The 27,325-nt window shown below is 39.8% G+C and overlaps 1 protein-coding gene across 13 annotated transcripts in view; it reads left to right on the top strand.

Moving 5' to 3' along the window:
- The window catches only part of SYNGAP1 (synaptic Ras GTPase activating protein 1), a 154,793-nt gene that overhangs the window by 28,004 nt on the left and 99,464 nt on the right, over positions 1–27,325 (top strand). For 8 of the 13 annotated variants that reach the window (XM_072430368.1, XM_072430371.1, XM_072430366.1 and 5 more), the window contains exons 2-4: positions 1,839–1,960; positions 13,410–13,442; positions 14,311–14,416. In XM_072430368.1, the coding sequence (XP_072286469.1) occupies positions 1,839–1,960; positions 13,410–13,442; positions 14,311–14,416 (261 nt within the window). The remainder of the gene's footprint in view (positions 1–1,838; positions 1,961–13,409; positions 13,443–14,310; positions 14,417–27,325) is intronic. The other 5 variants (XM_072430381.1, XM_072430369.1, XM_072430374.1 and 2 more) reach the window with 1 other exon arrangement.

The raw sequence follows: 27,325 nt of genomic DNA, 5'->3' as shown, positions 1-27,325 counted from the left end.
GGCTTCTAGGGGCATAGTTCAGTGTTTAATTTATTTCAAAGTAGGCCTACACATGCACACTTGTTGTAACAGGTAAAATTAAAAAAATATTAAAACTTTTAAAAGTTTATAAACTGTTATGTTTGGCGGCTCCAGACTATTTTTCTTTAGTGGAAGAGGAGGCAAAAAGGCTCTTTTGATAGTAAAGGTTGCTGACCCCTGATCTAGACAGTAATTTTGTAAGTTTGTACGCCACTTACTGGCCATCCCGTTTATGTGGCAGAAACAGTTTTCAACTTTGTGAGTACACAATAACTTGTCAGGTTCTCCTGAGAAAACTTATAATGTAATGACTTCATGAGCATTAAAGTGTGATATTTTCCCTGCGGTCTCACTGTCTGCCGAGAGTTGAAGAAATGTGCTGAGACGATTGGCTTTGCTTTGCAATAGAAATATATTGCCCTTCCCCATTCCTTCCCCAGCAAAAGAATTTTAGGAAAACGGGACATGCATGATGTAAAATAAAAACTGTATAAAATTCTGGATACAACACCTCTATGCAATGCAGAAACAAAGTTGCTTACCAATGCAAGAGATGGTGTTTGTAGTCCTATACGGGATTTTAAGAAAAAAATCCTCATCCCCCTTATGTATCAAGAGAAATATCTGTTAGATAAGTGAGCCACCTCTCTGTATTATGTAAATGTAATAAAAAAATAGGAAGAAGAAAGAGGTTTAAGGGTTGTTGTTTAAATACAAATATGTGTATTAGATGCTTTTTACATCAATATCAAATAGTAATACATGAATATAAAGGCAAATGCTGTATATTAATGTAATACTTTTTGCTATCGATGTAAAAAGCATCTAATACACGTATTTGTACTTAAACAACAATCCAGAGCCTTAAACCTCTTTTCTTCTCTCTTTTTTTGATGACAGTCCTGTATGGGAGCTACTAAAGTGTGTGTAAAAGGTGAAGTATCTCAAGTAGTAGTACTGGCCCAGTGGGCAAATGTTCTCCAATTTAGTTCTCTATTGTTAAAAAATATTGAATATTTTATATGTTAGTGTGGTGAAGTGCTGAATTCCAAAATTAGGTAATGAATCCAGTTAAAAAAAACTGCTTTTGTATCATTACAGCTTTAGTACCCTGAGGAACCCAAAAAAGAACCCCAGGACAAATATTGGTGAAAGGTCAAGAACACCAAACCACGAATATAAATCTAGATATAGGGTTTTATTTGTCACTAAAAAGTATTATTTAACACAAATATTATTAATATTATCTAAATTATAAAATAATATTTAGCAGAAAAACAGTCAACGTGTCTCGAAGGTTATGTGGAAATCCCCCTTCATCAGGGCTTAAGGTGTATTTAAACCCAAAATCCAATCCTATTTTTGTATGTTTGGTGCCATGCTTTATAGTATATATTTTGTTTTGGCAAATTGTTTTTGTGAATTTGTTTTAAAGATTTTTTACCTGGAGATCTTGGCAGTAACAGTGCTTTCTGTTGCAGGTTTACAGCATCCCTTTCTTAGCAGCGTTGTCAGCCCCGTGTGCATGCTCCTGCACTTTGCTGTTTGGGCTGCATATCTGAAACACTTGATAGACAGCCCAAATTGCAACTTAATTGTGCTGGGTGGATCTGAATAAAGAAAATGTGTGCCAAGTCTTTATTTGTAGGTCACCATATTAGTTTGCTTCAATCGTTATGTCGTAATCAGTATGTGGTCTCACTCATCATATCATCTTTATGTTAGTTTAAAAAATTGCTTTTGTCTCCTGATAATCATATTGCTGCATGTAAGTGATTATTATAGACTAAGGAAAATGTGTTTTGTTTCTCATTTAGATGCTCGAGGACCCCCCATGCATCGCATGCCCTATGTCACCTCTCCGTATGACCGCCCAGCTTGGAATCCACGATACTGTGTCATCTCTGGAAACCAGCTTCTTATGCTTGATGAGGAGGAGGTGAGATGCTTACTTTGATATAAACATCTTTATGTATGTTGTTGACCAAGCCAAGGCTCTGCAGACCTAAAAGGGTTCCTCATGGATCCGGAGATTCTATAGGAGGGCTATTGATGGTGTTGTATTTTGGACCAGGACTCGCTATCTTTGGGTGTGAAAATTTCTGGTGCAAACCAAGATGTGCATAATGTAGAAGGGTTACCTAGTGTTAGGGAATAGTTTAGGGAGTTTAGTCTGGTTAGGGGTTGATTAGCCAATCCACCCAAAAGTAATCTGTGAGTTATATGGAGCCTTGTGGCCTTTTATTAGCTACAACTTCATGGTCTCTCTTCCATGATTCCTGATTCCTGACCACCCTTTTATGTATTCCAGCATCTCCTCCTACATTGGTGCAGGAATTAAGGCTAATATGAGATCTGATGGTGCAGGAACTGGGGCTGATTTGAGATCTGATGGTGCAGGAACTGGGGCTGATTTGAGATCTGATGGTGCAGGAACTGGGGCTCCCCCCCCCCCCCTCTTTTCCTACTGGACTTCTAGTTTAAGAAACTCTAGTGCATGGATGCCATAGTCATAGCCGCCTGATATATGCCCTCCATCTCTTACCCCTGCACAGGAAGTGAGACACTTTACAGGTCCAGTGAGTTACCAGCTCTGAAATAAAAAAAATGTCCACAACCAGTATAGTACATTTGCCGTGGTTCCAAAAAAGAGAATTGTAAACTTTTTGACGCTTTAAGAAAATCATTCCTGGCTGCAGTATGAAATGGAAAGGTAAGTTATAATAATGGCTTTCATAGTCGTATGTGCGCTGATGCAAGTCATGCACGCTGATGCAAGTCATGTACAGGGAGTTAGATTAAATATTGATTACTTGTAAATAGTTTTCCTTAAAAGTGGTTATTGACCTCACTTATCTTCGCCGGCTGTTCTAAACGTAATAAAATATGGTTATAAGCTGTTCAAGCAAACAAAGCTAAATGTGAAAAGTGTAGCCGAGGGACAGAGAGACAAATCCAGGAGAGAAATTTCATGTAAGTGTTCCTAAAACCAAAACTGTTTTTGTAGTGTTAGGAAAGAGATAAGCAACCTAGGCACATGTGCTGGGGTGAGCATGCTATGTCATTTTCAGTGCCTCCTGGAAGATCTTCATGTGGTCTTACTGAAAGTCTTGAATGGTCTGTCTGAGGCCCTGAGAACCCTTTTGTGGGCTTCTGCTCCCTACCAGTACAGTATTTAAAGCTTCACTAGATCATCCGTCACGAATCCTGTTCCTTTGGCCCATCCACTTCCATGATGTTTCTGGAAGGCTTACCTGACTAATAAGGTTCAGGTGACGGCTCTTCTCTCAGTACCAGTGTAGGCCTGCTTGTAATTGTGGACATGATTTTGCAAAGAATCCCTCCAGCTTACTCTTTTCCTTCTATTAGTTGAACTGCCAACAGTAGCAAGTAAAAATGTAAAACCTCAGATCTGAGGTCTGAAGGTGCAGGATTTGCAACTGCTTTGAAGTCTAAAGGTATGGAAATTGGAACTGAGGTCTGAAAGTTCAAGAACTGCAGCTGGTTTGAGGTCTAATGGGACAGGAACTGAGACTGATCTAAAGACCTGAGGTCTGATGGTGCAGGAATTAGGGGTGATTTGAGGTGTGGAGGTGCAGGAACTGGGACTCATATAAGGTATATTTTGCAATATTGTTTTGTGGTGCGCCAGTTGAATAATGTTTGCCGACTCCTGGGTTAAGTCAGGTTAGTTTCAGATGAAATACAAATGAGAAAACATTAGTACCTGCAAAATAGGCAGCTGGTTATTCAAAATAACAACATTTGTTGCATTGAAATGGGCCCCTAAACTGAACACAAAGACAGCAGCAGCAGTTTTTTAGTATTAAATAGACTTTGGAGGGAATATATCTCCATTGCTGCCGGTACCTGCTGGGGAGAGTCGCTCTGTCTTCTTGTCCTAGTCTGGGCTGCCATCTTGAGAGACAGGCCATCATCAAAAAAGCTTGACTTTTGCAATGCTGGAAGGGACCAGGCCTGGGGGAGGCTGACCCCAGAAGTTTACCTAGTATGGGACCTAGACATTTCTGATGACTGCCCTGTTCCTAGTAAACATTGTCCTCAAGCCGAAAGTGAGGCAAACACCCAAATTTTATAGATGATAGTGGGGACACCTGTGCAGATGACATTTTCGGTCAGCTGCAACTATTTTGGAGAATATTCCCTATGGCAGCTCAACACATTAAGGCAACAAATCCCAGCATGCCCTGCTTTGGTTAGGCATGAAATATAGTGATCATTACCTACAGCATTTTCACACAACATAAATCAGTCTTAAAGTGAAACTCCATTTTTGCTTTGAAGAAGCTAATCTTTTGTTCATTCTGCAAGAACTCCGAGCATATTTCATTACTCATCCTTACCTGCTCTTCATCTGCAGGTATTGCCACTACAGCACAGGTGTTAAAATTGAGAATTAGTCTAAGGATGTGCCCACTGTAATCACATGGTTGGTGTGATTCCGCAACATGCCTCTAAGTTTGCACTGGCCAATAGCCCAACAAAGTTGAGACACTCACCGCTATAAACCATTAAGTCGTCACATCATTAAATGTTTTTGCAAATTTACAAAAAAATGTACAATTTTTTTTCTTTTAAGCACTAAATTCTAAGTCTGTAAGATAATTTGGAACAAAAGATGGGGTTTCCTACCCTTTATCACTGTATTTGCATCACTGTAATCACCTCTGTAGGTGCTACTTATAAAGGAACCAAATGGGCCCCCAGGGTTTTGGCCCTTATGTGTACACCTGTGTTTACCTGTGTACACGTGACCAATTTCTGTTTTTGGAAACAATCTTTTGTGATAGTTGCTAGTGCCATGAACATACAATATCACACATGCCAGGATGGTTTGGATGTCAGGAGACCTGATCTGTGCACATGTCAGATTTTCTAGGTATGCATGGCTGTTCATCTTGGCTGAGAATAATTTGACATGTGGACGTAGCTTTACCTCCGGGTGTCCCCACCTCCAGTGATTTGAGGTTCACGATCCTCTCATCGCTACATCACCAATATCTTTACCCAGAGTTATGGGGTGATCATTGATGACACAATTTTGAGATGCCAGAAATAGGCTAGGACTGTAAAATTCACTGCCAATGTGACTCAGTGGGGTAGAATTTCTTTTTTTAGAAACTCTACCTGCTTACATTTTATAATAGTGTAAGTTACATTTCTCTATAACTCTCCTCTCTTCTTCCTAAATATTCCTTCCTGCTAATCCCGTTCATTGTTTTCCTCCATTGTTTACCAAGCTTCCCCCCTGTTCCTTCTACATAATTTCCTGCCAGTGCCTTCCTCCAAGGCCCATTCATTAGTTCAATCTACGCTGACAATTTCTCCTTTCCTAAAAGGCTTCCCTTTGCTCCAGCCTTAGAAATGCAGAGATGCCGTAAGATTAGATGATAAATATGCTTCTGACTAAAGATGTCCACACAAGGCGCTATTAGGGAGAATAAATCATGTATAATGGATTCATTAGGCTGCGACATGGGGTAGTAATTGCTGAAAGTGGCTTCTCAAGAGATATTATCACATGTGATCATTGGGTTCAGTTTACCAAAGAGAACATTAAGGTTTACTCATTGTTAACATTTGGAATACTAAATAATCACAAAGTCCAGCACCAATCTTTTTGTAGGTGTACTAGTGGGCCTAAGACTGAGATTCGGCTTGACAGCCTGACAGACCGGCCAAATCAGTGACCACACTTTTCCCTATTGCAGTTATACTATACAGTTTGGTCACCATGTTCAGTGAGGTCATTATGTTCATAGTACTGACAAGAAAGAGTTAAACTGACAAACATTTGGGGAAAATTTTGGCAAAACCTTGCTATTTGGGAAAAATGTATGAGTTATTGAGGAAGGTGGAATTATTGTGGCTCCAAGGAGTTTGTTTTCAATTAGTTTCAATTATGCGTTTAATATTTACATGAAGTTATAAAAATGTATTGTATATCTGTACCCACACAGATTATAGGCTTCTAATATTTCTGTAACCACACCTACCTATAACCCCTCCCACTGTTTATAATATCTCCATAACCACACCCACAGATTATAACTCCTCCTACTGTTAATAATATATCAATAACCACGCCTACCATCCTTAACTCCTCCCACTGTTTATAATACATTTGTAACCACACTTACTGATAACTCCTCCTACTGTTTAGAATATATCTGTAACCATACCCACTGATCCTAACCCCTTCTACTGTTTATATATTTGTTTGTATACCACACTTAATAATTATAACCCCTCGTACTGTTTTTAATATCCTTCTTACCACACCGTCTGATCATAAATCCTCCTACTGTGTATTTTATCTCTGTAGCCACACCTACTATCCTTAACGCCTCCCACAGTTTATAATTCATTTGTAACCACACCTACTGATTATAACTCCTCCTACTGTTGATAATATCTGTATAACCACACTTTATTTATAACCCCTCCTACTGTTTACAATATCTATGTAACCACACCCACTGCTTATAACTCCTCTTACTCTTTATAGAATCCCTGATCATAACCCCTCCTACTCTTTTTATAGAATCTCTGTAACCACACTCACTGATAACCCCTCCTACTGTTTACAATATCTCTGTAACCACACCCACTGCTTATTACCCCTCCTACTCTTTTTTTAGAACCTCTGTAACCACACCCACTTATAACTCCTCCTTCTGTTTACAATATCTATGTAACTACACCTACTGATCATAACCCCTCATACTCTTTGAATCTCTGTAACCACACCCACTGATAAAAATCCCTTCTACTGTTTACAATATCTATGTAACCACACCCACTGCTTATAACGCCTCCTACTCTTTATAGAATCTCTGTAACCACACTCACTGATAACCCCTCCTACTGTTTAAAATATCTCTGTAACCACTCCTACTGATCATAGTCCCACCTAATGTGATTCATAATATGTTTTTTACTCAATATAATTTTTTCTACTGATTTCCTATTTTTAAGTAACCAAACCTACTGATTTTAACTCCTCCCACTAATGTATAATGTATATGTGTAACCACACTTATTCGCCCAGTGATTTAAAATATCTTTGTAACCTCACCAACTGAATATAATTCCATGTAATAATTTTTTATCTGTATATGTAATCATGCTTACATTTTAAAACTCCTTCTCTTTTCTCATTTGTAATAACCACACCTTCTGATTTATAAAACTTCCATAGCCCATGAATGCAGATTATAACACCTTTTATAAACCTATAAAGACTGCATGACCTTGCAGAGTGATGATACATTTTCTGATTGATCCTTTTGTATGTTAACTGCTACCTCCTGAAACTGTATAGCAGATTTATTTCTATAATTTATAATATATCTATAACCACTCCTACCGATTAGTATACACTTTAATCTGTCGGTATCTTTAATACCAGTAATGTTGCCTGTAAGGTTTTTTCCATCTTAATCAGGCAACATTTCATATCTTCCCTTACATATCCTTTAAGACAATGCTACCTTAGCAATTGTCAAAAGACAGGCAAAGTAATTGCTCTGAGCCGGTTGAAGCCCCCTCTAGTGCTTAATCTAAAAATCTGTGTAAGTAAGACAATACCAAAATGATGGAAGGGCATACTTGATACTTAATTTAAAACAGCGGTTGCCAACTGGTGGTCCACAAGAAAGTTTTGGTGGTCCGCGGCTCTGGCCGGTGCCCTTACCAGCAGGATCAGGAGAAGCACCTGAGAGCCGCGGTACAGAGCGCAGCCTCAATGAAGTGGGCGGGATGTGTCTCTGGACACAACCGGCCCACTCTCCCTTCACATTCCCAGGGATGGGAAAGTGGACGGGGTTCCTGGCATTATGACATCACTGTGGGGGAAGTTTCTTCCTCATTGAATTACACTTGGCTCTCCGCGCATGCGCGGTCCAGACATGGTAATTTTGGCGGTCCGCGGGACCGAAGAGGTTGGCGACCACTAATTTAGAAGTCATCTAAAAGCTTTTTTATCACAAACACTACAACACAATTTTAAGGTACATTTTCCGTAATAACACACCATACGTTTCCTACAAAGCAGAACTGTAGCAAGGCTATGGATATTTAAATATTTACACATCTTTAACAAGTAGTAAATCTCACTGACCCCTGCAGCTATAGAAACTGTGGAGGAATTATACTGTGATTACTGCTCGGAAACTAGGCCTGCTGTCCGGATGCTACATGTAGTTGCTTATTGGAAACAAATACGGTGGTTGTAAAGTGGTTCAGTACCATGTGCTGTAAAATGGTCAAATGCTCCAGCTGAGCTGCTAAATATTTTTTTTTTTGGGGGGGGAGCAGAGGAGTAAACCTGCTAAACTACTGCTCAGGATGGAGGTCATGGCTAAGCAGCCAAATCACTGCATGGGATGGGCGTGGGAGTTTATATGCTAAATCACTATATGATATGGGGGGGGGGGCTATGCTTCTAGATTACTGCTTGGAATGGGGGTGGAAGATAAGCTGCTAAATCACTGATCAGGATGGGAGCTAAGCTGCTAAACCACTGCATATGATGGAAGAGGGAGCCAAGCTGCTAAATCACTGAGCATGATGGGGGTTGGGGGTTGGAGCTGAGCTGCTAAATCACTGCTCAAGGTGGAGGTCGGAGCTAAGCTGCTAAATCACTGTGTGGGATGGAGGTGAAAGCTAAGCTGCTAAATATCAGCTGGGGATGGGGGTGGGAGGAGGTAGAGCTGAGTTTTTGCAATGAAAGTGCTTTCTGCTGTACGCTTTAAGAATGAATTATTCCACAGTGTCTGCAGCTACACAAGTCAGTGGGTGCTTGCCTTAAAGGCTCATTTACTGCTTGTTAATAATGTGTAAATACTTGAATATTCACAGTCTGGCTACAGGTATGCTATAGGCTTGCAACAATACATTATAGTTTGCTTGTATAATCCCTTTACTATCATAGGTTTAGTACAAGTATGAAGTGTGATGGCCTTCTTAAACATTCTCATATTTTACTACATTAGATTGACTTTTATGTGTTCTATGTTGGTGAGTCTAAAGCAAATTGTATGCATCATATTTATTTACTATTTTTATTGTAGCTCATATGTAATCCTTATTACTCTGTAATCATTGTACATTCACATCTATAGACACTTCATTGCACCATATGCTGAATATTGTTTATTCCTGCTATGCTGTCCTGATAGACCTCATTTATCCCCTGCCATGTGCACATCTAACCAGGGCTCTGCTATATTATAATAAAAAGCAGTGTCCATATTAAAATCAATATAAGGAGAGCCTGTATAGACTTGGAGGAGTGTTGTGGGTGTTGAATAAGGGGTCAGTCAGTGAGAGGGGAAGCTGAGGTTATAGGCTGCAGATCCTCTCCCTCCCCTCCCCAGGCAGAGAAGCTGAATGAGGCAGCTGATGGACAGGGTATGTGGGAGGACTGCAAGCTGCTCTTGCAGATCCTGTCCTGTCATTGCAACTGCTAAGAACTATGAGCATTGCAGGGAGAGAGTGGGAGAGACACAGAGACAGGGAGGGAAGAGATACAGAGCACACACAAGGATGGCTGAGAATAGGAGCAAATAGAAAAAAAGGGTGGGAGGTTAGGGGTACAGAAAATAAAAGGAAGGGGTGAGAGGTTAGGGGTACAGAAAATAAAAGGAAGGGGTGAGAGGTTAGGGGTATAGAAAATAAAATGAAGGGGTGAGAGGTTAGGGGTACAGAAAATAAAAGAAAGGGGTGAGAGGTTAGGGGTACAGAAAATAAAAGGAAGGGGTGAGAGGTTAGGGGTACAGAAAATAAAAAGAAACACAGAAACAGGCTCAGGGGCATATGTCATACAAGAGCTCCAGTTGGTACTTACAGAGCTTTTGTAGTGATGGTGAGTTTGGAAAAAGAGATGCCCCTCTGTGGCAAAGGGGAAAATAGGGATTCACAGCAGGAGAGGGTAATGTGGTGGACAGGGGGTTGCATATAGCGCAGCATAATTAACCCAATCTCACCTCCATCTATCCATCTATAAGGATGAGGATAGAATTATTAAGGGTAGTACCTTGGATATAATTGACACTTTCTTCCACACATTTTCTTCCTATACTAATTTTTTTCTTGATTCCTATTAAAATGGATCCAATGACTGCACAGTGTTGGTGCTTTTATTTGGGTAAGATCTATGATCATAAATGGGAAGATGTCCATAGGTACCCTATGACTCTGCTTCAGGGACAAATTCCATAAAGGAAAATTAGATTCCTCAATGGGGTGATTAGAAATGGACTGGAGGGTTGTAGGGCATTATAGTAAGAAGGTGGATAATGGTGGGAGAAGGGACTTTATAGAGAAATGGGTAAAAAGTATGGGGGGGGGGGGGATTGGACAAGGAAATATAGAAAGGAGTATAGGTAACTGAGGGTGTGTGAGAGGGATGACAGGAGAATAAGACTCTGTAGTGGCAAGAATAGCAATAGGAGAAAGAGAGTTGATTATAAGTAATAAGGGTGAGGAGTAAGGTGTGAGAGTAATAAAGGAAGAGAATTGTTAAGGAAGGCGAGAGTAAAAATAGAACACAGTGGGTGATTAAGAGAGTCAAAAGTGAGTGGGGTGAGAAAAAGGACAAAATAGAGCTTGTGAAAAGAGAGTAAAGAAGGAACAGAGTGGATACAGGAGAGAGTAGGGCAGGGAATGAGGGCGAGAGTCAGGAGGAGTAGGAGTGAGTAGAGAAGGAATATGATGGTTAAGGGGGTTAGAGGAAGAGTATAGAAGCAATGGAGTGCTTAAGGAGAAGAGTAAGAAAGTAAAAAAAAAATGGCTGAGAAAGAAAGTTCAGAAGGAACAGAATGGGTAAGGCAGCAATTAAGGCAGGAACTGTGGGTCAGAGAGCGAGAGAGAGCGAGCGAGAGAGAGGAAGTAAAAGGTAGAAAACAGTTGGGTATGAGAAGGAGTAGAGAAAGAACAAAGTGGTTGAAGGAAAAAATGAAGAAGAAATATAGTGAATAAAGGAAAGAGTAAGGAAAGAGGAGCATTAGAGAGGGAAAGTGTGAAGATGGGATAGAGTGGCAGGGGTGAGTAAGGAAAGAAAAGGTGGGAATAGGAAAGAGTGGGTGAGGTAGAGAGTAGAGATTAAAATGGGCGAGGGAAAAAATAAAGAAAAAACAGAGTGGTGAGGTGAAGCGTAAGGAGTTATGGGAGTGAGTATAGGAAAGAGTAGAATGGGTTGGGAGAGAGTAAGGAAAGAATAGAGTGCATGAGGTAGAGAATAGACATGGAATAGAGTGGGTAAAGTAGAGAGTAGAGATGGAATAGATTGGGTAAGGGAAAGAATAAAGAAAGAAGTCATGGGAATGAGTATAGGAGAGAGTAGAAAATGAGTAGAGTGGGGGAGTGCTTAAGGTAGAGAATAGGGATGGAATAGAGACAGAGTAGAATATGTGAGGGTAAGAGTAAGGGCTAATGGGAAATAGTAAGGGAGAGTGTGGAAAAAGAGTAGAGTGGATGATGGAAAGAGTAAGGAAATAATATAGTGCAGAAGTTGGAAAGTAGAGATAAATTAGAGTGGGTGAGAGAGAGAAAGAAGGAAGGATCAAAAGTGTGTAAGGAAGAAATAAAGTGGAATGAAAGAAAGTTGGGAACGCATAGAGTTGTTCAGGGAGAGAGTAAAGGGGGAAAGGAGGAAGAGAAAGTAAAGGGAAAGTAAAGAGGAAAAGGGAATTGGTGACTTAGATTAAGGAAGGGAGTGCTTGGTTAGGTAGGTTAGGGAGTGGGTAAGGTAAGTTGTTGAGAGGAGAGTAGGGAAGGAAGAAAGTGGATGAGGAAGAGAAAAGGTATAAAGAGAGTGGAACAAGAAAGTTAGTGGGTGAAAAAGAGAGCAAAAAAGAATAGAGTTGGTAAGGCACAGATTTAGAGAAGAAATTCAGTGGATGAGGGAGAGAGTAAGGAAGGAAGGAAGGGAGTAAAAGGGAAAATGTGGGTGAGTAGAGGGAGGAACAGAATAAGCAATGGAGAGGGTGAAAGTGTGGGTAAAGGAGAGAATAAGGAAGGAAGAGAGTAAAAAACAAAGTGAGTTGGGTAAAGGAGAAAGTAAGGAAGGAAGAGAGTGGGTGAGGGAGAGAAAAGAGAAGGAATAGAGTAAATGAGGGAGAGAAGAAGAGCGTAAAAAGCGAAATGAGTTGGGTGAAGGAAAGAGTAAGGAAGAGTGGGTGAGGGGGAGAATAGAGAAGGAATAGAATAGATGAGAGAGGAAGTGGAGAAGGAATAGAAATGGTGAATAAGAGTTTAAGGATGAAAGAGAGTGGGTGAAGAATAGAGTAGAGAAAGAATGCAGTAGATGAGGAAGAGGGTAGAGAAGGAAAAGAGTGGGAGAGGAAGAGAGTAGAGAAGGAAAAGAGTGGGAGAGGGAGTAGAATGGTAAAACTGAGATCTAGAATGAAGCAGTATGGCTCTGTATTCACAGCCACTGTTTTTACATGTACAGGATAATTATTGTAATTAACCCATCAGCTGAAATGTCCCGATCCGTTTCACCAATCAGAGGCAGAGAAGAAATCCAGCGGCATTAACTCCTTTTTTGCTTGGACTGAACCACGGGGCACACAAGGGCAATTCTAGAGAGGGTAGACATGTAGAAGGTGTGGTCAGAGGGCTTCCAGACATTCTGGAGGAGGCTGAAAGGACTCTGCACATACTGGAACATTATACAAGCTAGATTTGAGCAGATTCTTGCAGAATTCTGATCTGTGAATGATATCATGGAAGACTGCACACACTGCAATTAAAAACAATTCTTTGACTATGTCTGTGAACATGTAGTATTTCACACAGCCTGCTTCTTGAAGCACTTTTGTGTAGTGAAAACACAGCATTTGCTTTTACACCTAGATAGGTAGATATATGTGTTGTGTGTGTGTGTATATATATATATATATATATATATATATATATATATATCTTTTGTGATTCACTGCCCCTTCCTCACACTGTAGGTGGGCATTTAGTAATTCTTATGTGAATTTAGTAATATAAATATAGCAGCAAGCTAGTTAAAATGTGAAATTTTACGATGATAATTCAATGATTCTGAATGGAAATTATACCTAACTCACTTGTAAATTTGCTTATTCTCAGTGATAATTTGTTTGATGCTGTCCAATGCTTGAGGTGTAGTGGTGGAGATATGTCTGTCTGTCGTTGCCTGTTCATCAGTCATTCTGTATCATCATAGCCATCAATGGCTTTAAGTCTGTGTGATTGCTGGGTATTACAAGAAAAATAATTCCCCTTGCAATAAATGAACATAATAATGTGATCAAATAATAATCCACATTACAATAACTATATACATTGTAAGAGTTCTCTTTCTTTTTTTTTTGCTAACTTTATTACAGATCCTTGCTTACTACTCTTCTGTAGATATGGAGGTAGGCCATTCCAGTGTTCCTGCTGAAATATTACAAAATAAGTACAAGGTTATTTCTTATAATCACATGATCAGACTCATCGCTGTAACAGGAAACACTGCACGTTATGCATCACTTCAGATACTTAAACTCACCGAATTTGAAATGCTCAGCGCAGTAATTCTAAGGACTTTGCTTGAGATGCTGTCTGATATCTGATCCCAAGAAAGAGAATGAAAAATCTAAAACTTTATTGTCAATGTTTGCAAGAATGGGAAATTTCATTTTTGGCAGCAACTGATAGCTGGCTGTGGATTGACATTTATATATATAGAGATTGAGGGGAATATTTTCAGTTTAACAAATAACTCTGAAAACAATAAAAGCTAAAAAAAAAAATATTTTGTGAATTGCAATATGTAAAAGAAAAAATCTGTAGTTATATTCCGCCAGTCTTGTGATCCAGGTATCTCTGCTAGACAGCGCAGCCAGGCTCTGACCCATTTCCACTGCAAAAAACAATGCAACAAAAATCCAACCTGTTACCTAAACAGCAGTGACAACAATGTACACTGCAATAAACCCAGATTATTCAGCAGTCTCTGTCCTTATTGTCTGCTGCACAGAGGATTTCAGTAAGCCAATATAAGACAGAATTGACATACTTATGTTATTGCATTTCATAACTATCTAACTTCATTGCATTGCCATTTTTTTATATATAATACTTGCTTGACGTTCAACTTTAATGGGAAGGAGCACGTTTCACAGGCTTACCGGGAAAGTGTACCAGATAATTTTTTTAAAATGCCGATAACTCCAGAATCATCAAAAATCAGAATCGCTGCCTCACCTGTAATTGTACAGACGCTTTTTTGTTTCTCCATAGGTTCATCCGCTGTTAGTCCGCGAAAGAAGAAGTGATTCATCTAGAACCAAATTCCTAAGACGAACGGTCAGCGTCCCCGTGGAGGGGAAGCATCCTGACGAGCAAGGTACTAATTGATCTTTCATACACGTTGTGTGGCAGCATGGTGGTGCAATATAATGATCTGCCCATATATCTGGCTCCATTGTAAATTGTAAAGATTTTCTTAGGGGCCATTTGTCTCGTAAAATGTATTGAGGTCAAATGAATAAGGAATAATAAAAAAAAATATTGTGATGACATTACAAGCTGCCCACAGTTCTAGACTTCTGTTTAATTATTTTACCTGTGATTGACAAGTTATCTTTTAAATATTCATTCAGTAGAAATGAACAGAAACAAAACTCCAATTCCGGCAAAAATGCACAACACTGCCTATTTATCTGACTGAAGGGTTTCCAGATTCGAGACTGGTGCATTTTAAGGTCCCATAGCTTTAATAAAGCCTTAGTGAGACCTGCAGACCCAGGAGAAAATCTTTGGATCTTTGAATCATATCAGTCTATAGAGCTTTCTCACAGCAGAACTATTTGAAACATTTCCATGTAGTATATTACAGGTGGGGTCGATACACTTTATAGCCAAAAGTTTGTGGACACCTGTTCATTGTACCTCTAGCCAAATTGAGATGTTATCAAAATTTCCAAAATTTCCGTTGAGAGGTACCGTTATTACTACATCATGCAGAGACAGCTTAGACAATTATTTGCTCCCATCTCTGGGGCAAATTTCAGGGAAGAGCCTTTTCTGTTGTAGCATGACTTTGTCCCAGTGCACAAAGCCTACTTCATAAAGTCATGATGTGATAAGTTCGTTTTGGAGGAATGAGAGCGGCTTGGACAGAGCCCTGACCTCAACCCTACTGAATACCTTTGGGATGGATTGGAATGCCAAAAAGGAGGTCCAACATCTCACTACCTGGCCCTCACAAATGAGTACAAATTCCCACAGACATACCACAAAGTTTGGTGGAAAGCCTTCCCAAAATAGTTTATATTACCACAAAGGGATTATGGGGGCACTCTATGTTAATTCTCACGTCCAATAAGTTTTATAAGTGTGATGGTCAAGTGTCCACAGACTTTTATACTTTATAATGTATGTACAAAGAAGAATGTCCATGTTCTTTTGTGGACCTCACTCTGCTTCTCTGCTGGCCACATACAGGCATATAGAGACAACCTGGTTTTACTTTGGGCAAAGTTCTTTCCTGTTCTGTCCTATTGTAAAAAAAAGGAACCTTGTCAAAATTGTTTGTGATACAAACTGAACGTAAGATATTTTTCAGCAACAGTCACCCTTATCCTTATCCCTTCCTACCTCTGGGCCTCCTTATTAGTATTTTATTTAAATAATCATTCTGATTGACCAGTCATCAGGGGTAATTAGAATGGGCTGTAATCAAGTTCCTATTGCTTATGCTTTCTTTTGTTTCAAGCTAGCTTGAAGAGTTAGAATTGGTATTATCGGTTAATATTTGCTATCTATCTGTCATATATTCTGCTTTACATATGGATTCTTTAAATTGTTTAAATGTATTTGTTGTATTTGTATGTGTGTTATCACTTGGTATTACTTTGTAAGGTTGATATGACAACGATACAATCTTAAAACAGAAAAAGTCTAAAAATTTGGCATACAAATTGTTAACTTTTTGAAGTTCTAACAAAAAAATGCAAAAATTACCAAAGTAAACCTAAAGCAAAAACAGCCCTTCAAAAATCATGTATTATTGCCGCCGATACCTGCACCCTGTAGAATAAAATAGAATTACACTATAAAACCAATGCATGTGGTGACGCGAAAACCACACCTATGTATATGGCCAAAGTGTGTTACACCAAATGGGTACATTTAGGTATTTGCAGTAAAGGGTACTATTATTAAGAAGATATGTACTATAATTGTGTGCTTCCAACTTTACTGGTAACAGGTTGGGCCAGGCTGTGGTTTGCCAGTTACATCAAGCAACAGTGTCAGTGGTTAGCACTCTGGCCTTTGCAGCGCTGGGTCCCAGGTTCGTATCCCAGTCAGGACACTATCTGCATGGAGTTTGCAGGTTCTCCCTGTGTTTGTGAGGGTTTCCTCCAGGTACTCTGGTTTCCACCCATATCCCAAAAACATGTAGTTACGTTAATTGGCTTCCCCTCAAAATTGTCCTTAGACTGAAGTAATGACATATAACTATGGTAGGGACATTAGATTGTGAGCTCCTTTTGAGGGACAGCTAGGGATGTGACTGTGTGATGATGATAATAATGAGTTTAGCCTGCAGGAACTTGAGTGACCGTCAGGGAGCACTGGCCACAACCCTACTGGATGTCTTTGGGATGAATTGGAATGTAAAATATGAGCCAGGTTTTCTCATTAAACATCATTACCTGACTACAAATCGCACACGGTCAGACTCCAAAATCTTAGGGAAAGCCTCAATTGAAGGCTGTTATAGCTGCAACAGAATGGGATGTCCAGCAAGCTCTAAAAGATGTGATGGACAGGTGCCAACTAAGGTTTGCTTATATAGTGTACTGTTATGGTCATAAGGTTATAGCCTGACCCAATGTCAGCCAAAGATCCCAGATTTTTGTTGAAGTTGGTATTCTTGACTAAAGTAATTTATCATCCCCAATACACATTTGAAGTTTGGATGTTTGACCCGTATAAAAATGACCTTACAAGATACACATGCGGTATATAAAGGATATACATTTGGACTTTCTTGGTATAAAGTCATTTGTTATGCTGGGTCCCTGGAGTATACAGACCAGAAAAGACCATTTTACAAAAGAAAATTAAATTGTATCCAGGAAGTTTTAATTTGATATTGATTCCATAAGACCTAAAAAAATATATTACAGTGGCCATATTACAGTGGGAGTAGGCAGGAATCCCAATCCTATTTAATCCTATTACAAATGGCAGCATTGAACCAGTCCAGTAATTGTTCTAAAGAGAATGAAAAAAGAGCAATTTGTGATTGTGCAGCCAATAAGATTCTTCCAACACAACCTGTGCTCCAAGACAGCACAAGTCAGTGCCTCTGACATTTTGTTGGTGACAAAACCCTGTATGTCTGAGGCAAATATTAATGGCGGTTGGTTAGCAAAACAACCAATTATTATGTTGGGTATCATTAATTTGCCAAAAATTAAAGGGGGGTTGACTGTATTATAGGAGACACCACAAGGTGCTATGATATGGCTCTACTGGTAAATTTCGGGGACGTACAACATGAAAATCATGACTTACTCAGGACTTGCCATCTACAACCAATCATACATTGAAAATGACCTGTAAGTCTTTGAAGTGTCCTTACTGTATTTTATTGATGGGGTGCAGTCTTGGGCTGTTAGTTGCACTATAGAGATCTGCATGATTTTTGAGCATGTCCTGCCAATGTGACAATAAACAGTAACGATATAAAATGCTTACACTTTATTCAAGTGACTTTGTCTATGCCAAGATGATATGGTTCCTCCACTCATAGGGTATAAGGCTTCAGCACGGACTGATAGGTTTCAAACATTTATAAACTCGACAAAGAACAGATTCCAAAATATGTACGCAATGAAGGACAGGTGGTGTGAATAGGCCCTAACAGTGACACGTGGACAAAAAAAAGCAGTTAACATTGTATGTAGCTACTCATCAGCATGTCATAATAGACCCAGACATTGGACCTGATTTATTAAAGATGTCCAAGGCTGGAGAGGAAACACTTTCATCAGTGAAGCTGGGTGATCCAAAAAACCTGGAATGGATAGAGTCTAGGATTGAAAACATTTGCTAGCGAATCGCAAATTACTTTATTCCATTCCAGGTTTGCTGGATCACCCAGCTTAACTGGTGAAAGTGTATCCTCTCCAGCCTTGGAGAGCTTTCATAAATCCATAAGTCCATTGACTTTTAGTAATTGTCCTTAGTGAATGATGAAGCTTCTGTAATCTACATCCTGCTAATATGAAACATAAAACTGAAAAATTCAAAACTACCCCTGCAGTTTTACTTGCCATAATAATAATATTAATAATAATATATAGAAAGTAATTAATTTTAGGAATAGCTAAGTTAAAAGTCACTGTTACCCTTTGGTGTGTATATTGTCCAAACTTTTTTCTTTAATTTTAGATAGAGAATGGAAAACAAATAAAGTTTTTTATTTATTTTGTGTTTCAGAAAGATTTCCCTTTACTTCCTGTCTTGGGGAAGCATCAGGTAGTAAGAAGCAATCTCTAAAAAAATTAGTTTTCCCTTAGTTGTCACTATAATTTAAATTTTTATCACTTTTTTGCCTGGGATGAATAGGATTGATGAAACCTGACAGAAGGTCTAACCCTTCCCCGTTCTATCCAAAACTAAGGGGCTTCTTTAGAAAGAAGCGGTGATCTGATAACAGATTGCCACTTCCCTGTACTTCACTGATAAAAATCTGATTGGCAATTGTAGAAGGATCAGCTTTTTATTCATTTACTTGGATGCAGTAACTGATCACTATTTTTGGAAGTGTCCCATTGCAACCCATTCTCTTTAATTGTGGCGCCATGTTCTTAATTATATTTGAGCAAGATAAAATCTCAGCCTTTCTTCTCTGCAGGAACTATAAATTCCAGCAAACCCTGGCTGTAGAAAAAACCTTTTTTCCTGCTAATAATCTTATAGGAGAGATCTTCTGTTAGTAGGAGTGCCAAAGGACTCCCATGCTTAATTGGCCAATTTCCCTGTAGGGTCGTCATTGTGCCGACAACATCCAAGCCAGCACAATCCAGGGCAGCCTCTAATGTGCATCCTTTCCCAATGTCACATGAAGTGATTGTCTCCAGCCTTAGTGTATTGGAAGCAGTCCGTGTGCAGGCAGAACGAGGGGCCCCAGGCTAAACTGCAGATTTCCTCTCTATTATCTCCCATAAGAGCTAGAAAACATGATATTATGTGTCAGCACAAACACTAGTGGGGACACCGCACTATTTATTATATATACACACTCACACAGAAATTAGGTTGAAGGTACATTCCAGTCAAACATGAAAATGTTCAATTTAAATGGCCCCGATGGACACTGGCTGCCTGCTAAGTGTCTCTAATTTCCTTTCCTGCTTTCATGTTGTGCACCTGACTGTACGGCTAACCTACTTCCTTCAATTATTGTCTAAATGCCTCCTAATCTGGGCCTGGGGAAAATGCATGCTGGGTGGTCCCTGGTTCAAGCAGCACCCTCCACAGCACAAGCAGGGGGCTACACAGGTCAGAATCATGTGACACAGAGCCAAGGAGCACGATAAAATTCATATTATTGGCATTTAAACATTACATACAATGAAGAAATGCAAAAGCCTAGGTTAATTTTTGTTCAAAGTCAAATGTCAGTATATACAGAACATACAAATAAAAAGGCGGAAGCAAATGCCAAATTTTGATTTTTTATAAAAGAGATAAGCTAAGATTCCACCAACATCCCCCTGGTATTTGTCCCAGTGACCATTATAACCAAGACTTGCAAGTTAAAGCGGACCTGAACTAAAATTTTTACCTTACATAAAAGGTTAGACAACCTTTTTATATGAGATAAAAGTTGCGGGTTTAAAAAAAAAAAGAAAAGTAAAGCCGCAGCAGATCAGAATGGAAACGTAGAGCCTCCCAGGAAACTCACGTCATGCACCTCAGGAGGCTTCTGGCTGCTCCTTTTGTGCATGCCCGGCGGGCATGTGCAGAAGGAGCTTTTCCTCCAATGGTATGCATGCGCATTGAGATCAGCACTGTTTTTTTCCCCATCTACGTCACCCGATCTCGCGACATCTCTGTGCATTGCTAGTTTGGGATAGATGGTTAGAAGATGGTGGCGCCCAAAGGGGGATACTGGGATGATGCAGCACCTGGTCTAGGAGACCTCTGGATGGATCAACAGATCTGCAAAAGGTTGTGAGATTTATTTTTTTAGGAAAAGCCAAAATTTCGAGCTGCCACCTAACATAAGGTGTGAGGACACCTTCCATTGGAAATGCTTGTTCTGTAAAATCTACAGATCTTCTCTCAATTCCTGTGCCGTCTTGGTTTCCTTTTGTTTCTTCTTGGTTTTTCCTCTTCTTTCTGTCTTGCTATTCCATGGAGCGCTGACATCTTAACCACTTCTTTAGTTCTCATGAGTGTCAGTAATTTACCTCAACATTTATATTCACACAGGCCACTGAGTAACCTTCTTCCAGTCAATATGGATTGTGCCAAGGCAGATGCGGATTGTGTATGGGGGTGTAGAAGTTGTGCAACCATCCTCTTTTAATCACATAATCCCACGTTTTGGTGTCAGGAAGTAAGTAAGAGGTGTGAAAAAACACTATTTATGTTTAAACTGGAACAACAATCTATGAACAATAATCTATAAACAATTCATGGTCTGCTACACCATCTGTTTTTCAAATACAATAAAATTTATAAATCTTTCCACTACAACAATTCACATTATCTTCAACCATTGAAATAAAAAGTACTAAGTACTTTGCAGACTTCCTGACACCAAAAATGGGATTATGTTGCTAGAACAGGGTGGTATCACAGCTTTAATATCTAACATTTTATTCTTCAGCATCTGCAATGACACAAGCCATGTTGGTTGAAGTAAGGGAACTGTGCTATGCGTGTGGATACAAATGTTGGGGTATTATCCTGACGTTTATTAGAAGTAAAAAAAACTCCAATTGTAATGTGATTTATGTCCTGTTGAGGAGAATTCCTTCCACTGTAGCCGTAACAGTAAGTGGGAACATTTCTGTACAATTTTTGGCAAATCCTTTTAAACAGTTGTCACCAGAACAGGTGCCCCAATGGAAGATTTTCCCATATTGTAGTGTCAAACCATAACTTTTAGTCTTCAACAGTTTTTGAGTATGTTGATTGGTCTGGCCCAAGCATTGTCACATAAGGGCGGTTACATTTTTGTACCCAGAAACCACAACAGAGCAAGAGTCTTAAAGCTGTGCATATAACTTGCTTAGGGTAGGGCCGGTGTGGTGCACATTTTGACCCTTCTGTGCACTGTTGAGAGTTGTATATACCCTCTCAGCCCCCACACCTTCCTGTTATTTGGTAAAGCTGTCCATCACAGTTTTATTCAGTATGACACAGGTAAAAGTACAATATGAAGTCCTGGAAAGTGTGAAAATGCTTTGGGTGTTTTCGTATTGGGACCAGCTCAAAAAAAAATATAAAACATTTTGTGCAGAATTTTGGAAGATTGTCAAACACAATGTGAATGGTGGTACCTGCAGAAAGATTTGTATTTTAGGCCAACCATGGTTGAAAGCCAGGCACCATTACCAGACAGTGTAGTTAGATCCTGAATCTTCACATTGAAGCAATATGGTTTTGGGTTGAGGACACACCCCAGCTTGCTATGTGAACAGGTAAAGAGCAGTGATGTGTTATTCCTTTGTTGCCCCAACCTCTTTTTTTGCAGCAAGCAGTTATAAATATTCCATTACTTTTTATTTGCAAAACTGTAGCCATTTTGTTTTGTTTTTTTTTTTTACCTGCCTGGAGTTAAAGTTTAGGGCCAGCTGCCCATTGAGGGGCATTTGTATATATCTTTGCCCAGTGTTTGCGATGACATAAGAGTGTGGCAGCAGAAATCGGAGTGCTTCCAGCGGGTGAGACTGTTTAGAGCAGCCTGTGATATTACTCGAGACAGATGGGATGGTACAAGCTAACTAAACAGATGCACAGACTGAAGAATCCCAAAATAAGGGTCTATTGAACAGATCGATGTGTCGCCCAATCACACTCTTTCGCTCTCTTTCTTTCCTTGTCCTTTCCTTGCTCCCACACACCTCCGTCTCTTCCCTACCGCAGTCTAATTACAGCTAATTATTAAATACACTCTGTCAGCGAGGTAGGGGGGATTCCTGGTCTATTCCAGGGGGCGGAGATAGCCCCCAGCATCTCGGTGTCATTACCCAGCACTTGCCTCATCCAATTTTCTGCAACCCTCCCAACCCCTATTTTAATACCCCCCCACCTCCTCTGCTGCACACATTATACAGACTTTATGTTCCTGACTTCATAGCTCTCCCTGCTTCCTCTGTAAATGTTGCTTCATTCAGCTCCCTCTTTTTCTATGCCTCCCACTCACTCTTCTATGCCATTTTTCTGTTTCACTTCTCTCTTCCTCCTGTTACTCATCCTCCTCTCTCTTCTCCCTCTTGTCCTCTCTGCATTCCTCCACTATTATTATTATTTTTTTTCACTGATTTTTATAGCACAAGCTTCTTCTGCGGTGCTGTACAAAATGAGGACTAACAAGCTGCAGCAGTAAAATGATAACGTCAAGAAATCTGTAAAAACATGTAGTAGAATCACTTTCATATTTGCCAATCTGATCGGAGAAGAGGTAGAGACAAGGGGGTAAGGAGGATTTGGTAGCACAAGCATTCATTATAGGAAAAAAACAAAAAGGTCATCTTTTAGGATAGATTTTCTGTTGTGGATGTTGTGGATTTAAGAGGAACTTTACGCGATGGGTGGGGAGCTTCTGCCATAATTGGCTAGCATTCACAGCATACGCGCTGGTTACCTGAGGTCAGCCACCAAGACCTCTCATTGCTGCATCATAAGAAGCCACCATCTTTGCCGCTGGCTCCAAGATGGACTTAGGACAGGATGGCGATCCTCATCGGCTGTTGGGTGGCCACTGATGATATCACCCTGGCACAGTACAGTGTAAATCAAAAAGCAACCAGTTGCCAGAGCTTTGTGTCTTATAACAGTTAGCTCTACCTCATGGTGACTTTTTGTTTTTTATGGGATTAAGTCTCCTTAAAGGTCAAGTGAGCAAGTGCGTTTAAAGCTGAACTCTAGGCACAAATACTTTTATATCCCTTATAGCCACAAAAGATATAAATCCATTTTGCGTGGACCAAGTGCCAGATATTACCTTGAAAAAGTAGGGATGGCATTATCACTTTGGTGTGCCATAGAGCTGTGGAAGGGAACCAACAGGACCATTCACGATTGGCTACTTGGCAGTACGTACAGGAGGGGGCCGGATACAAGACCAGTCACCGTGCAGGAACATCAGCAGTGACTGCTCATTCTTATAGGAAGCTCCTGCACAGAGCCAAATTTTCAAGCTAGACTGCTGTAATGGAAAAAACACACCAGGATTCAGGTAACAAAACACATTCTCATGTATTTAGATAATATTTGCTTACCCTGAAATTCACTTTTACTCCACATCCCATTTGAAAGATTTCCTTCCACTTGTTGTATGGTAGATACAACAGGAAGTGAGGGGAAATTATGCAGCAGGCTTAATACCCTGTGAGATGGATGTTACCAAAACAAGTGTCCGCATTGGATTTACAATCTATTTGGTAGATTTCCTTGTTGGTAACTTAAACTTTGGGGTTTGTCCCACTTTCTGTACCAGCGACAGTGTTAACCAGCTAACCAGGACTAAATCTCTCTAGAAGGGTCACAGAGAGCAACAAAATTTGACAAGGGTTCTAAACTTTTCCCACTCTATCCAAAGTAAAGGTTTGGCTTTTGGTCTTCTAAATATTTGAGGTATGGGTAAATTAGTGATAGGAGTTCCCAAACAAAGAAGCGTCATAAGAAAGACATGGATGACAAGTGATAACCCTGAAGGTAAGGGAAAGTTTCAAGCAGAATTAAGGCTTTGGTTGGCTGTGCTCATAGAGATTGAAGAGTAAAGAAGATGGGAGGTTCTGAAAAGTTGAGCGAGTAATCAGCATTTATTATTACACAATATTTATATAGCGTCAACCTTTTATGCAGCGCTGTACAAAGTCCATAGTCATGTCACTAGCTGTCCCTCAAAGGAGCTCATAATGTAATGTCCCTACCATAGTCATATGACTTTATTAGAATCTAAGGTAAATTTTATGGGGAAGCCAATTAACCTAACTGCATGTTTTTAGAATGTGGGAAGAAATCGGAGTACCCGGAAGAAAACCCACGCAAACACAAGGAGAACATGCAAACTCTTTGCAGATAGAGTCCTGGCGGAGATTCGAACCTTGGACCTAGCGCTGCAAAAGCCAGAGTGCTAACCACTGAGCCACCATGCTGCCCTGATGACATATATGTGGCAAGGGTCCCCTGATCCCCAAAGGCAGTTCCAGGATTTGGTTGTCTTTGCAAATGGGTTTAAAATATTTGGAATGGTTTAAAAAATGCATGACGTTGATTCCTTGACAGACGTAGTGCTGCCCTGTCCGTATGTAAAGAGGACTATAGGCAGCTCAGAGATGCTCAGCAGAGATCAATGGAGCTTTGTAGGTTTTCTGCGGTTTGTGATTGTTTATGTTTGACTAAGACAAGTTGTCATTGAGGTTCCACATTCTGGTGGGTATACGACAACTGTAGGTAGGTTGCCGCTGTCCTTCATCTATGCGGCATCGTAGGTTGTAGCCTTTTGGCCTACTGAACAAGTCTGCACCTGGTGGAATCCAATTTAGGGTTAAAACCCTCTTCATTAAGAAGTGCGCCTTCCGCCTGTTGCCGAATCCTCTCATATGATGTTGTACTGGTTGGAAAAGTTCCTGTTAAAATGTTTCCATGGAAACAGAGGCACCGAGCATTAAATAAGTCTTGTTACACCTCCTTATCCTAACTTAACCCACCAGCAGAGGTCCCAGCTCCACATCTTCCAAACTTCCTGTGTGTAAAGCCCACAAACGGCCAATTCTGAGGACAGAGAATAATAAAACAAAAGGAATGTATGCAGATCCCGTGCTTCTTCTCTCTCATCGAGATTTCATGGTTACCGGCAGATAAAGCTTTATCGGGGATTCATGGCATATTGACAAGTTATCCAGGTCATAGAAGAACCTTTTGCAGAATCTGAACTGGTCTCAAAACATATCCTCCTCCTAATTTTGGAAAAAGTAGCTCTTTTTGTTAAAGATAGTTACTTTTCATTATATTACTATNCCTGCATCTGTAAGGAAAAGCAGAAACTTTAGAAATTTTAACCTTGTGTTTGCCATTTTGTCTATCGCATTATATCACTGCCAATGGTGGGCCAAGGTCCTGCGCACCCACAGAGAGGATAACGAAGTGCAGCAACCCCCCCCCCCCCCAATTTTTTAATAGCTACCGCCTCCAGGTATATAACTAAGCTTCACAAAAGGGATAACTTATAATGTAACTAGAAATGTTAAGGTTAAAAAAACGAGGATTGGCTTTAAATGTTATTCAGAGATCTGTCTGTCTTCTAAGGTTCTAGAGTTATGTGTACAGTACAAATGTTTTATTTTTTTATTTTATTTTATTTTGAGCTACAAATGCAAATTGCAAATGTAATTTTTTTAATAGACATTATAAAAATGATAAAAAAACAAAATTAATATATACATAAGTAATAAATATATTTAAAAAAACTAATTATGGTTTACAAGGGGTTAATAAGGGCTAAACTCTTGAAAAGCAGGACCTGTCACATAGTTATCTTTTCCTGATTGTACAGGAAGAATATTACTATTCCTATGTACACTTTAGAGCTGTGTGACACAGCGACAGCATATAGAGAGTGCGGCTGTCACTGACAGCGGAGCAGATTGTCGCTGGTTACATTGGGAAAATTCCGACCTTTTAGTTCAGCCTTTCTCAACCTTTTTACCTTAACCATAATATATTGTTCAGACCTTAAGGAACCCTTACTAAAATAAATTTATTGGAAAAATGTCCTTTACATGGTCAGTGTAGAAAATGTCCCTCTTACTGTGGTAGTCCAAATTTGATCCTTATAAACAGGTAAAAAGGTGATTGTGGCTTTCTTATGGCTCTGTCAAGTGGTATTCAGCCTTGAACTATGCAGTTATTATCAGTCGGGAGGATGGTCAGCCCCAGCTCTAGGAACCCCTGGAAACCACTGGAGGTACTTTAGGGTTTCACCCTGGTTGGAATTGGCTGTTCCAGGGTAATTTGCATTCAAGCAGTGAATACAAATCCATTGTTTCTAAGTGATAATGACCACACTGAATTATAGCCGTGCAGTGTATGTCAGTATGCCTGTTTGTAGCTTTCATTAAGGTAGGTAGCCATGGAGGAACAGAATTGGATTAATAGTTGTCACTGCATAACAGGAATTGGTTTAACTATATATAGGAACCTATAATAAATTAATATGAACAATGTTGACTTGATACAGAAAATATGTACATACCCTCATATTTCTGAAATCTTCCACCCGCACTCCTGCATACTGGCATCTCTTCATCACTCTTTCTTCTTTTCTGTGGCAGCCCCTTGACAATGTGCAGAACAGTCCTGCTCATGTACACAAAGCATCACATAACAATCCATTATTTTAGAGTGTTGCGGGGCTTAATGGATAATGTTACCTTATCTTGGCTGGCTTACAGGGCCAACAAGAATAAAAAACTGGATGGTGATGTGCAGTGGGAAGAGTGGGGTTCCCCTTTACTCCATTATCCCAGCATGCAGTTCCCTAGATTTCATCTTGTCTTGGTATGACAGCAGAATTCTGATTGGTGTGCTCATCAATTTTCACTATTTATGAGGATGTCCGACTTCAGAGGTGTCTGGCGGTCATTGTCCCCCCCTAAAATTTCCATATGTAGTTCTCTGTAATTGAAGTATTATATTCATCTCTCTGATAGTGAACTTAACTTGATTCTATTCTAGTATTGCAGCTTCTGTAAATCTGTGGAGGATACAATACTTCTTTGGGGAGTGCTAGATTCGGAAGATGGTGGCGGGGTGACCACCGTGTAGCTTTAACAATTTTACACCTTTTTTCTTTCAATCAGTCACTGTAGGGTTTTGGATTTATGGTCCAACTAAAGGGCTGTCGGGATCCGAATTAGTGGTTGTCTTTAAGACTGCAGGGTTCTGGATTTGCTATCAGTATTTCAGGCTGACAGTTCTGGATTGGGGGCTAATATTTAAAGCTTTGGGTTTGGAATTACAGGTCAGTCTTTAAGGTTGTTCCGTTCTGGATTAG

The sequence above is a fragment of the Pyxicephalus adspersus genome, chromosome Z, assembly GCF_032062135.1.
Source record: "Pyxicephalus adspersus chromosome Z, UCB_Pads_2.0, whole genome shotgun sequence".
Lineage (NCBI taxonomy): Eukaryota > Metazoa > Chordata > Amphibia > Anura > Pyxicephalidae > Pyxicephalus > Pyxicephalus adspersus.
The sequence above is the reverse complement of the archived record's forward strand: the minus strand, read 5'-3'. Positions and strand labels throughout refer to the sequence as shown.